The 17,495-nt window shown below is 42.3% G+C and overlaps 1 protein-coding gene across 1 annotated transcript in view; it reads right to left on the reverse strand.

Moving 5' to 3' along the window:
- Positions 1 to 17,277, reverse strand: part of grm2a (glutamate receptor, metabotropic 2a) — a 49,039-nt gene extending 31,762 nt beyond the window's left edge. Inside the window, exons 1-2 of the mRNA XM_085777826.1 lie at positions 17,272 to 17,277; positions 16,066 to 16,545 (exon numbers count right to left, since the gene is read on the reverse strand). Coding sequence (XP_085633952.1) covers positions 16,066 to 16,545; positions 17,272 to 17,277 — 486 coding nt within the window. The remainder of the gene's footprint in view (positions 1 to 16,065; positions 16,546 to 17,271) is intronic.
- Positions 17,278 to 17,495: the final 218 nt, after the last annotated feature.

Here is a 17,495-nt window from a genome sequence, read left to right on the forward strand (position 1 = left end):
AATAACCATAGAGACAAAACCATAGATTTATCTAAAATGGACCATTAACAAGTGGTAACGTAGATTCATCCACATTAATATCAGACTTTTTTATTATCGCAGAATTTTTCGTTCTGCCGACGGAGAAATTCCTCGTTGTCCCTTTAAGGCCCTTTCACAGCGGGGACGGGCTTTTCTTGGGAGGAATTCACGTGTCGATTTCTTATTCAAACTCTGGTTTTCATCACGAGTCCTTTCACACAGACCGCGAATGTTACACAGTGGCAAATGAACGCATCAACCAATCGTGTTGCGTGGAAAGGATGTATGCCACAACCCTACACATCACCATGACAACAATATCAACAACCTGTGTCTCTCATCACTTCATCTTGTTTGAAAATAGGACACATTACAAACATTACAAAGACAACGACATCGCCGAACAACTCAGATATTGATTGGATAGTGATCTGCTGTGTTGGAGGTTGTAGAGTTGGTAACAAAAAAAGCTAAAATCTTCGTACATCTATTTCTTTGGCAGGTGCGTCGGAGGGTGACAATTAAGTCCAAATTAGAAAAAGAAGAGTCCCCTTACACATGGCCATCTTGCAGAATTTATTGCATTGCAACGTTTCGGTGCGTTTCGGTTTGCTTGAAAAAGGTCTAGCACTAATGCAATGCAATAAATTCTGCAAGTTGGCCACGTGTGCGGGAACTCTTCTTTTTCCAGAGTTGGTAACAAGACAACAGCAGGTTAGGCTGACGTTATCAACGAGAATCAACGAGTAGTTGTGTTTTAGGGTTTTAAGACGTGGAGGAGAAGAACCAACGCAGCCAAACTTTGGTTTATAATTGTTGCAGCTGTCACATATTCACATTGGAGCCAGTGTGAATGGTTATGATGTAAAACATTCACCACTGAATATTTAGCAAATTTTGTGTCTTCTATTCGTCACGTCCCCGCTGTGTTAAGGCCTTAAAGACGTTTAGACCATAAAAGCTTCCTACGATTGGTTGGTGTCAATATGCCGGCCCCTTTTTGACATCGGCTGTATGTATGAGAACTGCAGGAGGAGAGACACAGATATGTTACACAGGGATCTCTCCTCTGTCTCTCATTCTGAGGTTTCTCCTGTTTTTTATTGGGAGTTGATCCTCAGTCGATGTGAGGGTCTAAGGGGAATATTGACACCAACCAGTCGTAGGAAGCTTTCATGGTCCAATTGTCTTAGCACGTTAAAAATTGATGTGTTCATTTTTTGCTGTCTTAAGACCTACGTCCAAAAGGGGCAAGCATATTGACACCAACCAACAGTAGGAAGCTTTGATGGTTCAAACGTGTTAAGACGTTAAAAATTGATGTCTTAAGAAGAACAATATTGACGTGTTAACGCAGACATAAAAACAGACGTTTTGGACCAATCGTCCATACGCTTCAGCTCTTTGTGTTGTCCTGCCCGCGGCTGCAGGTTGTAAAGAAGAACGTCCATCGCCGTCTCTGCTGTTACACACTGAACTCATGTCATTACACACACGTGTGCACAAGGAAGATTAAAAAGGCAAACAGCCTGTAGTTCATTTAGTGATGTGGTTAATTAAATATAATCCTCATAACAGGATCTGATATGAAACATCTCATTTTGGTCATTTCATTAATAATTCACTGAAGACAACGCAACTAACTACTGCTACCTCTGTAGACTACATCTTAAACCACATTTATTTGTTATTTGTTTTTGTGACCATATTGATATTGATATTAACATTTGGCACTACTTTATGTTAGAATTATGTTGTGTTTTATGTTTTATGTCTTCTTCTTTTTCTTACACATGGTGCTGCAACTAACTCACTAACTGGAACCAAAATTTCCCAAAGGGAATTCCCCCGTGGGATCAATAAAGTTTTTATCTTATCTTCATCCAATAAGATAATCAGTGGTATTTTATATTCATGGTTTCATGTATTTTTAGTCTTTTTATGATTTTAATGATTTGAATGTTCACAGCCTTTTTTGTCTCTTTAGATTTAAAGAGAGGAAATGAGAGAAGGATTGAACTCTGACACTGACGCTGTGAACACACACACACACACACACACACACACGCGCACACGTCTGATCATTGTAAAACTACAGTGTATTAAACGTCTTGATCGCCTGTCTGAGATCTAAGCCGCGCCGCCCGGCCGCAGTCACACACTGTCACCACAGGATTATTATGCATCAGACAGCATCTTATTTAATTAATGGAATTAAAAGGAGGCCCAGTGTGTGTGTGTGTGTGTGTGTGTGTGTGCACTGCAGGCTGCGATGCCGAGCAGATTAGGACCCAGTAGCTGCATTTGACACGGAGACGCTGAGTAACAGGATTGTTCTTTTCAGCTGTCGTGGCTCCGAGTCCGACCAAGTCCAACAGCCCGGTTGTATAACACAGCAACAAAAGAGAAAGAAGATAAAAATAAAACTTCACAGATTGGTACGATGACCAGCGCTGTGTTTGAGTCCAGAACTTTCTGCTAGGTTGATGAAAAATTTAATAAAAATGGAAGAAAAAAAAAGGCTCTGATGCTTTGACGATGCAGTACATTTCATGCTTTTATTAGAAGAATACTGGAGGAAACAGCCCACACAATACATGTTATACTGTGGGAGGGTACAGCAAGCATCTACATTTTTTTCAGATAGATTGAAAATGTATTTAGTAAGAATTGTCTGGTTTACAGTCAAACGTTTTCATTCACTGTCGGCTCAGTTTTTCAAATATCAAAAAGCCGGGTGTTTTTTTTATAGAGGACAATCTGAAGATGCAGTCGCAGCAAGTTTGGTGTCAGTTGAGCAAAATGGTAACACTGTATAACAAGTACACACTATTAAGTGTTAGTTAAGCGTTAATAAATACTGAATTCATCCTTTATAACACATGAATACTCATTAGTATGTAGTTTATAAATACAGTTATAAATGTTTTACTTATAACTGATAAGCGCTAACTGTATTTGTATGACTGATGTTGTCTGACCTGCCCTGAGTAGGTTTTGAACCCGAGTCTCCTGCACCGCGGTCGGCGATGCTAACCGTTTCACCAAGAGGTCAATGACCACTTGGCAAGTGGGTTAATACGTCTTTTATGGACGAGTGAGTTTAACTTCAGTACCGCTAACCACCACACGCTGTCACTTCTCCTCACTGGTACCTGGTGACTGTGACTGTACCCGATGACCTCCGTTACATTTATAAACTACATACTAATGAGTATTCATGTGTTATAAATGATGAATTTAGTATTTATTAATGCTGAACTAATGCTTAATAGTGTGTACTTGTTATAAAGTGTTACCATTTTGCTCAACTGACACCAAACTTGCTGCGACTGCGTCTTCAGATCGTCCTCTACAAAAAAAAACCCCGTTTTTTTGATATTTGAAAAACTGAGCCGACAGTGCATGAAAACGTTTGACTGTAAAATACATTTTCAATCTTTTTGAAAAAAAAAGACAATATTTTGGAGTCATAGTCGATGAAGTTTGGTAAATATCAGAATTTTATCTCAAAAACGGAATGTTTGAGAACATGTTGAATTCTGCTGAGAGGCATTTTTAAACAACAGATTTTCTCTTATGAAGCAAAACACTTGTCGTTAAAAACAAATCACCAACATTTCCATGCTGTCAAGATGCAATTTATGTTTTATCAGATTTTGTCTCAATAACAGAACGTTTGACATTTTGCCTTGACAGCTGCTGTCACCATGGTGAGAGAGAGTTGTTTTAGAGGTAAATGCAAAGACATGAATCAGTGGTTTTGCATGAATTTCCCTCTAAAACAACTCTGTGTGGTAACGTTGTGTTATTATCTCATAGCGTGGTGAATGTGCAGCTCACAACTTGTCCACCAGAGCGTTGTGGAGTTGTTGGATTGTGTATTTGATGAGTTTGATGAGGGAAACCAAGAAATCCCATAATGAGCCTCCGTAGCGTAGCTCTGAGCAGCTCACGGCTCTGCTCCACCGTTCTAAAAATAGCTTGCACCGACAATTAAAGGTAGCAAACCTACTGCTATGACTATAGGGATTATGGCAATGGGCCAATTTGCCAAAAATGTTGAACTATCCCTTTAATATTAAGCCAAAGCTGGAGTCAGATTCAAACTCTGAATAAAAGAAAAATATTTCATTCTTAAAAGAGCCAATAAAGTGATGATGTGTTTCAACATTTCTCTTGAGGGAGAAATTTCACTTTGGCACATTTAAAAACAACACGGACGTGGGAAGAAAAACTATCACAGTGTTTTTATTGAGTCTTTAGCATCGAGCTGCTTTTATCATCAGTTCACTTCAATAATGAACTGAACAACAGAGCTGGAAGTAAGTGCTTCATCAACCAGAGAGAAGAGCTCCACATTAAAGGGACATTGTGTAACTTCTCCTGTTATCCAGAGATGGACAGAGTACTCCACCCCAGTACTTGAGTAAGAGTACAAATACTACTGGTCAAAATTTACTCCGTTACAAGTAAAAGTAGCTCAGTCGACATGTTACTCAAGTAAGAGTAAAAAAGTACTTGCTTTTAAAGGTACTTAAGTATCCAAAAGTACATGCTTTTAAATGTACTCTAAGTCAAAGTAGAGTCAGAGTAAATGTCTTATTGTTCACATCAATGAATGACTCTAATTGTTTGTAAATGAATGTAAGGAGCTTTTAACTCTTGTTAGTGAGAATGAACTCTTTGCTGCTCAGCTGCACTGATGTGCTGCTTTTAGGGGTTAGGGTTTCCTTCACAGACAAACACAGCTTGTGTCCAATAGGATTTATGCACAGCTCCACTACTTCCTGAACTTAAGGCAGCTCCTTTATTTCCTGTCTTTACATTATTGGACAAACTGATTAATCCAGGTGTGTCTGACCATTGTGACTACTCACACACAGCTGGATTAATCAGTTTGTCCAATAATGTAAGACAGGAAATAAAGGAGCTGCCTTAAATTCAGGAAGTAGTGGAGCTGTGCATAGAGCCCATATAGGATTTTTAAAAAAGACCTGAAAGTAATGAGTACTTTTCATCCTTCCTAGAGATTAACTAGAGTAAAAGTACTAATATTTGTCTTGGAAATGTATTCAAGTAAGAGTAATAAGTACCAAAGAAATCTAATACTCAAGTAAAGTACAAATCCTCTGGATATGTAGGTACAGTACTCAAGTAAATTTACTCCGTTACTGTCCACCACTGCTGTTATCTATTCATGAAAATCAAACCTACTGCTATGACTATAGGGATTATGGCAATGGGCCAATTTGCCAAAAATGTTGAACTATCCCTTCAAGCTTTAATTTTGATTAGTGACTGCGTGTGTAGCATAGTGTTGAATGGACGAGAGGCTTGGAAGAGAGAGATATATAAAGAGAGAGAAGGAGTGAGAGTGAGAGGAGACACAGCTGGGCTCTCAGTCAGACAACAGAGCAGCAGAACTCGGAGCGTTGTGTCCTGGTCCAGCAGATATCAGCCGACTCTCCAACATGTCACAGGCTTTTTCTACATGAAAAGCCCATCTGCTCCTCCCAGAAGACCGTCTCTCTGAGCCTCCACAGCAATAACACTCAATTCCCACAGCAGCAGTCCTTAGCTCCACTCAGCATCACACATACACGGCCCACTGCAGCGCACACTCACACACACACACACACACAAACACACACACACACACACACACACACACAACACATGGGCAGCAGCAGCAGACACGCATACAGTGCAGTCAGTCGCAGCATTATTAGTTTATTTCTTAAGATTTAGTTGCCTGGCAACAGCTTTAACAAGGTGGAGATGTGAAGTGTTAGATACCTAGAGGATGAGGAGGATGTGTTTTGATCCCGGCTGCACACTGCAAAAACTCTACATCTTTCCAAGAATATTTGTCTTATTTCTCGTCAAAATGTCTCATTTCTAGTCAAAACTAATCTCTTTCCACTTAAAATAAGACTCATCACCTGAAACGTATCTTGTTTTTAGATCATTTTCACTTGTTTCAAACAAATTTTCACTTGAAATAAGTAGAAAAATCTGCCAGTGAAAGCAAGTTTTTTGTGCTTGGAATAAGAAAGAAAAACTTGCTCCACTGTCACATTTTTCTACTTATTTCAAATGAAAATAGACTTGAAAAAAGTAAAAAGTGTCTAAAAACAAGCTGCTTTTTTATGTATAACTATGTATGTATATGTATATGTATAAATATACATATTTTAGGTATAATGAGATTTGTTTTGACTAGAAATGACATTTTGACTAGAAATAAGACAAATATTCTTGGTAAGATACTGAGTTTTTGCAGTGCGGCGGCTTCACACTGCGCCACACGGCCGCCGTCAGCCCTCTGACCTCTGATGTCACTCAGGTGTGATGTCAGGAGACCAATCAGTGATGCTGGATGCAGCTGCACCGCCGCCATCGCCGCTCGCCGCCGCTGCTCGCTGCATCGCGGGTTCTGAATAATCCAATCACATGTGAATTATTTACGGTTTCTGGAGCACGTTCTTTTACTTTTGACTCATGAATTATGTATCTTCACTCCCTGCATGGTTTTTACTGATACGTTTCATCATTATTGTTCTCTCTGCCATGCATTCTGTCATGTGTGGATCCATGTTTGAGTCCCCCCTGCTATGACTCATGTGTGAGCTCCAGAGACTGGCAGCGTCTATACCTGCAAATGAAGACAGCAGCAGCAGCAGCGGCAGCAGCAGCAGCAGCAGCTATAAATAAAGGCTGTTTGTGGATGAAAAGGGGAAAAATGAGATTCTTGCCCAGAGCTCATACATGAAGGTTTTTATTCTGCTCACACGGTTTGTGTTCTGTAAATACAGGGATCTATGAATCCATGCACGGTGCTCCTCTTCCTCCAGTCTCATTAACCAGGGAGGAAGAAATGACCACAGCAATAAATTATTATTATAATGAATTCACACAATGAGAGTCTTCATCCACATTCATCTGTTCTGTTCGTCTCTCGTTGTTTGGCTGCAGAAACAGAATAATTCGGTAACACTTTATTTGACGCCTATCTAACACATTATAACCAGACTTATAATGAGGTATAATGCAGTCATAGCACTTTATAACTAGTTATAAACACTCATATATGATCATAATGCTTTATAACAATAATCATAACTCACTATAAAGCATTTTATCATGTCTTATAAGGTCAGGTATTATAATATCGTACGTTATAATTATTAGTAACTCGCTGACAATGTCCACATTTATAATGCATTATAAATATAGTTATAATGTGTTATAATTGGCTTATAGACTTGTATAACTATCAATATAAACACTCATTAATTACCATAAGGCTTTATAACAATAAGCATAACACATTATAGAGCATTTTATAATGACTTATAAGGTCAAGTTATAATGCTCTATAATGTGTTATGCTTTTTGTTATAAACTCTTACGTGATTTATGAGTGTTTATATTGATAGTTATACAAGTCTATAAGCCAATTATGACACATTATAACTATATTAATAATGCATTATCGATGTGGACATTGTCAGCCAGTTACTAACAATTATAACCTATTATAAAACCTGACCTTATAAGTCATGTTAAAATGCTTTATAGTGTGTTATGATTATTGTTATAAAGCATTATGATCATATATGAGTGTTTATAATTATAGTTATACAGTGTTATAACTACATTATGACTCATTATAAGTATGGTTATAATGCGTTATAGAGATAGGCGTCAAGTAAAGTGTTACCAATAATTCCTCTAAACTGCACTGCAAAAACTCAAAATCTTACCAAGAATATTTGTCTTATTTCTAGTCAAAACTAATCTCATTATACCTAAAATAAGTATATTTATACATATACATACATAAAAAGCAGCTTGTTTTTAGACACTTTTTACTTCTTTCAAGCAGATTTTCACTTGAAATAAGTAGAAAAATCTGATAGTGAAGCAAGTTTTTCTTTCTTATTACAAGCACAAAAAACCTACTTTCACTGGCAGATTTTTCTACTTATTTCAAGTGAGAATTAGTTTGAAACAAGTGAAAATGATCTAAAAACAAGTTAATTTTTAGGTGATGAGTCTTATTTTAAGTGGAAAGAGATTAGTTTTGACTAGAAATGAGACATTTTGACAAGAAATAAGACAAATATTCTTGGAAAGATGTTGAGTTTTTGCAGTGTACTAAGGACAGTTTGAAGGTGAGAGATTCCAGAGGTTGTTCTCCTTCTCCTTCTGATGATGATGATGGTGATGATGATGAAGATGTTCAGCCTGGAGGATGCTGCTCTCTAACTCATAACTGGTATTCAGCAGCACACAAAGTGGAGTTCCTCTCCGTGTGTTAATGAGGAGGCAGCCTGAGGCCAGATGTTCCTGGACTGGAATAGTAGAATATAAAACATCTGTGATGAGGCCAAAACAACGTTCCTCATCCCGACGCCGGGCGAGCTGCAGCCGCTGTCTGATTAAAGCTCTGCTCTGCTCTCGGTGTGCAACAGTAAATACCACTGGATATGTTCCAGACAAACACCGATGTGGCAACACGCTCATGAGGAGGAGCAGGGGATGTCCGTTATCAGAAGATGTGTTAGTCTCCTAAATAAATCAATCATCATTACAAATGGTTGTCCAGTCTCTAGTCCTTTATCATCTGGACTGACTGTCCTACAGTCCGGTACAGAATAGAGAATAGAGCTACCCGCCACCATAAAGGCCCCCACACACCGCCCCGACGTGACCCGACGCCGACGGCCTCTTGTCCGACGAGTCTGTCGCCTCTCGTCGGCCACAGTCGGGAGAAAGGAAGCGGTGAAACACACCGCCCCGACTACTGCCGACCAGAGCGAATGATATAACAGAGCGGCGACACTCCCAATGGACTCCCATAGAAATGCCGAGTGATTTTAAGTCATAAAGTGGTAATAATCTTTGCCGCTGAAACCAGATGTTTGTGCTGAAACCAGATGTTTGTGCTGAAACCAGATGTCTGTGCTGAAACCAGATGTTTGTGCTGAAACCAGATGTTTGTGCTGAAACCAGATGTTTGTGCTGAAACCAGATGTCTGTGCTGAAACCAGATGTCTGTGCTGAAACCAGATGTTTGTGCTGAAACCAGATGTCTGTACTGAAACCAGATGTTTGTGCTGAAACCAGATGTTTGTGCTGCCAGTCGGACTCGGACGTGTGTTGTCAGTGCCTGGACTCTGTGCTGGACATGGAAAGTTGCTGCATAGCGTATAACTGGAGCAGAGTGGGTGAGTTGTTTTCGTCTCTTTTCAATAGAAACCAGGCTAAGCTAACAGATGTTTGATGCCTCGTATTATGGGATGGGACCCTGCTTGTACTGTTGATGATGTTTGGTGCTGTTCTGAGCATTATTTGTGGCTGTAAGTGGCTTTTTGATCGGTGGATAGTGGATCCGTATACTGCGCTGTTTGTTACGGTGCGGTCATTGCTAAAGTTGCTACAACTGGAGAAGCTAGCGGTTAGCAGACTTCATCTCTCGAGTGGGGGTCTAACTCGGTGTTACGGTGCGTTGGACCATGGCGTAAACTTACGCCGGAATATCCCTTTAAAGGTAACGAACCTACTGCTATGACTATAGGGATTATGGCAATGGGCCAATTTGACAACATGTTGAACTATATTGTGTTGTGTATTTGCAAATCTGTAACTGTTTAACTATTTCTTTCAACATCTTGATAATTGTAGTGTGGTTTGAGTTTGTTTTTTCATGTTGTTTTTACTCTGTATGTTTTCACTGTATTCTTAATTGTCTGTGCTGCCACTGCTCCTCTAATGAAGTAACGGCTGATGGGGATTCGAATAAATAAACAATAAATATTAAAACCAGGAATCCTGTTGCTGCTGCATGAATAAAGAGGCTGAATGAACTCAACATGTCACCACAAGGTCATGGCTCCTCTTCCCCCCCGATGACCTGCTGCTGCTGCTGCTGCTGCCACAGAGCTCAGAGAGACGCTCAGGACTAAAACGCTCGGTAACATACAATAATATTTCTGCTCCATGTAGATTCATTCAGAGTCCAGATGGCTCCACAGACCCAGAGACTCTTTAAGATGCAGCCGTGGATCGTCCTGCATGTGAAGCCACGACGTGACTCAGGCCGTCGCTCTGCTCTCTGCCCGTCACCGTCTCACTGTCGCTGTGAAACACGAGCTCTCATCTGATCACACACACACACACACACACACACACACACACACCTCAGCCAACACAGCAGACAGCCCGGCTGCAGCCACAGATGGGGAGACAGAGAGCGTCAGAGAACTTCGCCTCCTCCACACTTAACTCAATCTGTGGCCGTGCAAACGCCAGCTCGGCTCAGTTTGGCTCGGTTCGGCCCGGTTTGGCTCGGTTTGGATTGGTCCGGTTCAGTCCGGCTCGGTCCCGGTCCAACCTCTGCCCCCACAGATCTGCGATGGCCACACAACACCACAACGCCACCACACTGCAAAAAATCAAATATCTTACCAAGAATATTTGTCTTATTTCTAGTCAAAATGTCTAATTTCTAATCAAAACAAATCTCATTCTACTTAAAATCAGACTCATCACATTAAAAGCAGCTTGTTTTTAGACACTTTTTACTTCTTTTAAGCAGATTTTCACTTGAAATAAGTAGAAAAATCTGATAGTGGAGCAAGTTTTTCTTTCTTATTACAAGCACAAAAAACTTGCTTTCACTGGCAGATTTTTCTACTTATTTCCAAATGAAAATACGTTTGAAACAAGTGAAAATGATCTAAAAACAAGTTAATTTTTAGGTGATGAGTCTTATTTTAAGTGGAAAGAGATTAGTTTTGACTAGAAATGAGACATTTTGACAAGAAATAAGACAAATATTCTTGGAAAGATGTAGAGTTTTTGCAGTGCAGCAGCAGCAACGACGCTCTCCTTCACTGTGACAGATTCAGACGCCGCTCTGCGTTCTCACAACCTGTCAGCTCGCCATGTTCCTCTAGTCGCCATGGTGACAGGGCCCTTTAATACTAATACTGTCGGTTGTCCGGTAAGCGCCTCCTCGCCTTTGGTGGTGAAAAACACACACACACACACACACACACACGTGACCTCGCTGTCTGCCTCTCACACCGGTTCACTCAGAGGTCCTGGAGGGGCCACAATGGAGAATTACAGACTGAGAATGAAACACATCAATAAAATAATAATGAAATAGAAGAAAATAACAGAAATAATGAATAAATGAAACCCCAGCAGTCCCATCCTGCTCCCACCAAATATCTCACACAAGAAATCAATCACACACACACAAAAGAGAAAATCAAAGCCATCTTTTTGTTTTGTTTTGTTTTGTTTTGTTCTTCTCTTCCTCTGTTCGTCTGTTTTGTGTCTTGTTTGTGTTGTGCTGTTGTTGCACCCTTGTATTATTTGATTATGTGTCATAGTTTCACCCTGTATTGCACTATTATATACATTATGATCATTTCAATCAATCACACACACACATCACATTAAAACCTGTGTATAATAATAACACACTCCCTGATAATAATGACAACAAACACACAGGAACTGGACTATGGGAGCAGTGTGTGTGTGTGTGTGAGACAGTGAACGCCTCACGGCTGAACTTCATTACAACAGAGAGGTAAGTGATGGTGAGAAGCTGCTCTGACCTCAGACCTGCAGCTCGTAGTAACAACGTCCATAAATTACCTGCAGACAGCAGCTTCTCTCCTAGGAGGCTCGGTGCAGCGCTCCTCTGGAATTACAGCTCCTTTATCAAACCAAACTCTCCTTTTCACCAGCAACCAGGAATCCCTTTTTATAGCTGATCTGGATTCTGCTCTGACATCACTCCCAGGGGCTCCCACCCCCACCCCCCTACCACCCCCCCTCTGCATAATGGATCACTGCACTGTACCAGAGCTTTGGCAAAGTGTTTGTTCAGCAGCGACACCCAAACCCTGGATTCACACGATGATGTTGTTGACTTTCCTCCATGATGTCAGATTAAAGGATCACAGAGACAGAAAGAAGCTTCATGTAGGAGATTAGGTTTTTTTTCTTTCACACCTGAAAGTCCGGACCACGGCTTTCAATGCACACTAGCCATGTTTCCATCCAAAGTGATTCGAATTACTGTGAAATGCGCATTAAAAGAAATTCGAATCCATTGTGTTTCCATCTGCAGACTTTGCATGGGGGCATGTAGCGGACACCCTGATGTTGTCTTGTGAGTGAACACGGGAGCAGTCGGGGTGAAAGTGGCTACGTCACCACTTAATTCGAATCATCAACCAAAACCCGGCCATAGCAGCGTATTTCAGTTTGTGCGAATCAGGGGATTTTAATTCGAATCACAGCGTTTCCATCATCATTTTCCGATACGATACTTCTAGATGCATCTAAACAGCTGATGGAAACGCAACTACTGTTGTCATGTCGTGCTTCTGTGTGTGTGAACTGCAACAACGGAGAAACAGCGCTATGCGGAGATGAATGAGCGGAATGATATTGCGTTGGTCGAGCCAAAAGCCGAAAAATCTATTTGTGGCGGACGTAATGTATGGGAAACACTGCACATCCGTCTTCAACCCATGATGCACTGCTGTTTTGGTTTACTTCCTGTATTTGGTCCTATTAAAAATCCCATTACGTTCTCACCTGAAGCAAACCGGACCATGGTTCACTTCGAACCGGACCGAGTCCCGACTTTTTTGGGGGACCATGGTCCGCTTGTTTGGTCTGACAAAAGTCCGGACCGTGGTCCAGGGGAGTGTTCACACATGAAATTTTGGTTCGGACCAAACTGAAAAGAGTTCTCCCTTTTGGTATTTCATTTGGACATTTTAACTTCCTTTCTCACGTCACCTTCTCTGCTCAGTGTTTGATGTTTGTGTGTGCACGCGGCCCTGCAGCCTCGTGCCCTTGTACGGAGCAGTGACGGGGCGTTTACCTGCTAATCCTTAATAATTAGGCTTTTTTAATTAATTGGTATCACCTGGCACGAGGAGATGGTATTCATCAATTTAAAGCAGAAGTCAGGTGAATGTTTGTGTTAATCTAAGTCTTAAATAGTTGTATCTTCCGACAGCAATCACTTCTATAGAGTGTTTGGTCTGAAACACGGGTCTGTCAGTCACTCTGCTCTGCTCTGAGCCCAGGAGAAAACTTTCCTTGTATCCTACAACCTTTATCCAATGAGGAGAGAGAACGGCATAAAGGGGCGGTCCTCTCTGTGTGTGCAGCCAAGGGATGCGCCTGAATGTGGTGACATAGGGACGAGGGCGGGGACTGCTAACTCCATCTGCTGACAAGAAGTTAGACAAAACCACCGGATCGCTTACTGATAGCTTTAAGACACAGCTGCAAACATTTCTGCGATCTAAGAACACGTTCATGAATCTGACGAGGAGTTTTCTCTTAAGAAGAATTTAAGGAAATACTTTGGTGAATGAGGCCCAGTTGAATCTGGAGCTGAGAGAAAACAAAACAAAGAAAGAAAATGAATGAGTAAAAAGACGTTTGCACCCAGGAACATTAAAGGAATGTCCCTTTTGAATGTATTTCAAACACTCTGTTTAGGAGTGTGACAGCAGATATTTACTGCAGCTCATGACAGCAGCAGATGAAGAGATGAGCTTCCTACACAATCTGTGTCTGATCAATTATCTGCAGCCAGTGGATCTGTGTGGATGGAAGTGCAGCCTCCTCTGCTCCTCCAGATCGCTGCAGGATGCAGGAGGTGAAGCGTGCTCGCCGCTCGCCCCTCGCCGCTCTGGCTGACTGCGCCGGGATGATGAGTTTCACTTAATGGTCGGAGGAGGAGGAGGAGGAGGAGGAGGCGTGTCTATTTGTGGTTATTTACAAATCTGTAGATTCCACGTGACGCGCCCGCTCTTCTCTTCTCTTCTCACACACTGCAAAAACTCAAACTCTTACCAAGAATATTTGTCTTATTTCTAGTCGAAACAATCTCATTCTACTTAAAATAAGACTCATCACATTAAAAAGCAGCTTGTTTTTAGTCACTTTTTACTTCTTTCAAACATATTTTCACTTGAAATAAGTAGAAAAATCTGATAGTGGAGCAAGTTTTTCTTTCTTATTACAAGCACAAAAAACCTCTCTTTCACTGGCAGATTTTTCTACTTATTTTAAGTGAAAATTAGTTTGAAACAAGTGAAAATGATCTAAAAACAAGTTCATTTTTTAGGTGATGAGTCTTATTTAAAGTGGAAAGAGGTTAGTATTGAGTAGAAATGAGACATTTTGACAAGAAATAAGACAAATATTCTTGGAAAGATTTTGGGTTTTTGCAGTGCAACGACTTGAAACGACACTGACGTGGTGGCGGTTTGGAGAGCCAATTAGCAGAGCTTTCATCGCCTCGGTCGGAGCCGCTGCTGCTGAGAGTAATCACGCCGTCACTCGTCATCCTGTCAGCGCAGCAGCATCTGCAGCGCGTCGGCCGACCGGCCTCGAGTGTGAATTACCGGTGGAAGAGAAAGAGATCCTCTAAATTAGATCAGTGAAGCACACGGACTCACAGGTAAACAGATCCTCCGCGCGGAACCAATACTCATTAAGTCGCTGTGTTAACATCTCGCTGAGGGTAATTGCACATGGTACTTAAGTCTAAATGGACAGTTATGTGACCATCCATCACACTCACTCTCCTCCTCTCTCTGTGTGTGTCTGTGTGTGAGTGTGTGTGTTATGTGTGCAGCTGCTGAGGCTTAAATACATCCTTTCTATTGTCTGACATTAGAGCAGCTCTCCAACAGGAACCAGAGATTCAGACGTGCAGCAGCAAATACATGAAGCTCTCTGCTGCACAAAGAAAACCAACATCAACCAAATGCATCATGTAACAATCCACCTGAGGACGACGACCGCTGGTAACAGACAGAGAAACAGACGTCTTCTCTCTCTGCTTTCTTTTAGTAGAAACATTTCATCCACTAAGTCGTCTACACAACCAGCTCAGCTACACATGCATCACCAGGTCTCATCTCTAACACCAGTTCAGTGCAACAAACAGCAACAAACAGAGCAGTGGAAAAGCTGAATAGTCTCAGTCGACTAGTAAAAGTCTGGTATATTGTCGTGCAACGTGTTTTTAACTTTACTTCTGCAGTGGAAGAACAATGGGGATCCAAACTAAACTACAAGAAACTAAACAGGAAACTTGTGTCGTGTCGTCGTGTCGTTTCCTGTAATGTTGTGGTGTTGGTTGTGTCTTGTGTTTTCCCTGTTAAAAGGGTTTTCCATGGAGTTTTTCCTCAGTGGATGTGAGGGTCTAAGGACAGAGGATGTTGTTATGATGCCATGTAAAGCCCTTTGAGACAAACTGGTGGTAAAAACGGGCTATACTAATAAAATTGCCTTGCCTTGCCTTGTGTCTTATCGTCGTGTCGTATCGTTGTGTTGTATCTTGTCTTCGTGGTTTGTTGTGTCATCGTGTCGTATCGTTTCGTTTCGTTGTGTTGCATCATGTCGTGTCGTGTTGTGTCATAAAACAACAGTGTAGTAAATGTTGCTACAACCTGACTGAAGGCGTCTTCACGACATTAAAGCAGAAGTAAGGTGAATGTTTGTGTTAATCTAAGTCTTAAATAGTTGTATCTTCCGACAGCAATCACTTCAGTAGAGTGTTTGGTCTGAAACACGGGTCTGTTATGTCAGGTTTTATGAACACGTATTCAAGTAAAGTGTTACCCAAGAAACCAAACAGGAAACTTGTGTTGTGTCATTTCGTATCGTTGTGTTTTGTCATGTCGTCGTGTCGCGTTGTGTCGTGTTGTGTCATGTCGTTGTGTTGTGTCGTGTCGTCGTGTTGTGTCATGACGTGTCGTATCGGTTCATTTCGTTGTGTCGCATCAAGTCATGTAGCAAATGTTGCTCCAACCTGACTGAAAGCATCTTCACGACATTAATGTTTTTGTGCGTTGACCCTGTTTTACATAAATGAACTCCTATCCTATCGTCTTGTGTCGTCTCTTGTGGTGTGTGTTGTTGTGTCGCGTCTTGTTGTCATGTTGTGTTTAATTGTGAAACGTTGTGCTGTTATACCTGTATGGAGACGTCGCTGTACGACCCCCCGATCACCCCGGAGATGGCCGGCGGGACGTCGTCGTGGATGGCGTAGGAGCCGTCGGGACAGGTGTACTCGCTGTCGTCCACCTTGGTGAGGGAGGCGCGGACGAACTCCAGACTCTGCTCCAGCGCGTACGTGTCCTTGGAGCAGGTGTCCAGGATGCTGGCGCCCAGCCGCACGCCCGGCAGCAGCCGCTCGTCCCCGTTGATGGCGTCCAGCGCCAGCAGCATGGCCTCCAGCCGCTGGATGCCGCGCTGCGCGTTGATCTTCCCGCAGTCCTCGGCGCCCTCGCCCTTCTGGTGCACGGGGAACAGGCCGCCGATCATCAGGTCCCCGTCCAGCGTGATCTCGCGCTTGGTGGAGTCGGTGCTGTAGCCGACGGCCGGCAGAGCGGAGACAGAGGAGACACGCAGCAGCAGAGACAGAGACACGCAGCAGAGGCAGCAGATAGCAACCTGCATAAACACAAGAGAGGACACAGTGATAGCAGCAGTTATATGTATCAGTAAAAAATTAGAAATAAGAAAACAGATAACAATGCCATGCAGCGCTGCATTAGCCTGACAAACCAGACTATATCATTAACATGTCTAGTGTGGCAACGAGCGGTAGACCTGGGCTCAGTCCAGGGGGCGGGATGAAGGCTGTCTTTCAAACTGCCTCTGCACCAATGGGTAGCACTACGACCAATCAGAGCAAAGAGCAGGATGATGTTAGCCTGACAAGCCAATTAAAATGTATGTCGCCATGGCGTTAAGCCCGCCCAACGACTCTCTAAACAGATAGAGCGCTGTGATTGGTGAACACAAACGGTGTTCCAGACTCAAAAAGTTCCTATGGCTCATTTCTAGACCCACCTACGGAGCAAATAGATTTGCTGCCGCTAGCGCTGCATGGCATTGTTTTCTGTTTTCTCTTATATTTATGCAGGTAACAATGCCATACAGCGCTGCATGGCATTGTTACCTGCATAAATAAGAGAAAACAGAATATTTGCAACAGTTTCACAATAAAATTACAATACAGAATAATATATGATAAGAAATAAGGACTACAGTAGTACTGTATTAATGATTGATGATGGAATAAAATAACAGACACCACAGCACACGCAGCAGCAGAGACAGAGACACGCAGCAGAGGCACAGCAGGCCGAGGGGTCAAGCCCCCGAAGTCCTCACCGACATGTCGGCGTCCGGTCGGTCTGTGGTCGGCGTCCGGCGGCTGCAAGAGGGGGCGGAGTCAGAGTCACCAAGTCTCACAGCAGCTCAGAGGCCATTTACAGGACCACGGCCATCCTCCTCTCCTCTCCTCTCCTCTCCTCTCCTCTCCGGCCTCCTCTTCCTCCTCTCCTCTTCTCCTCCTCCGTCCAGTCGATCTCAGCCTGCAGATCAAACACAGACAC

The sequence above is a fragment of the Trachurus japonicus genome, chromosome 5, assembly GCF_045865225.1.
Source record: "Trachurus japonicus isolate A0001 chromosome 5, Traja_1.0".
Classification (NCBI taxonomy): Eukaryota; Metazoa; Chordata; class Actinopteri; order Carangiformes; family Carangidae; genus Trachurus; species Trachurus japonicus.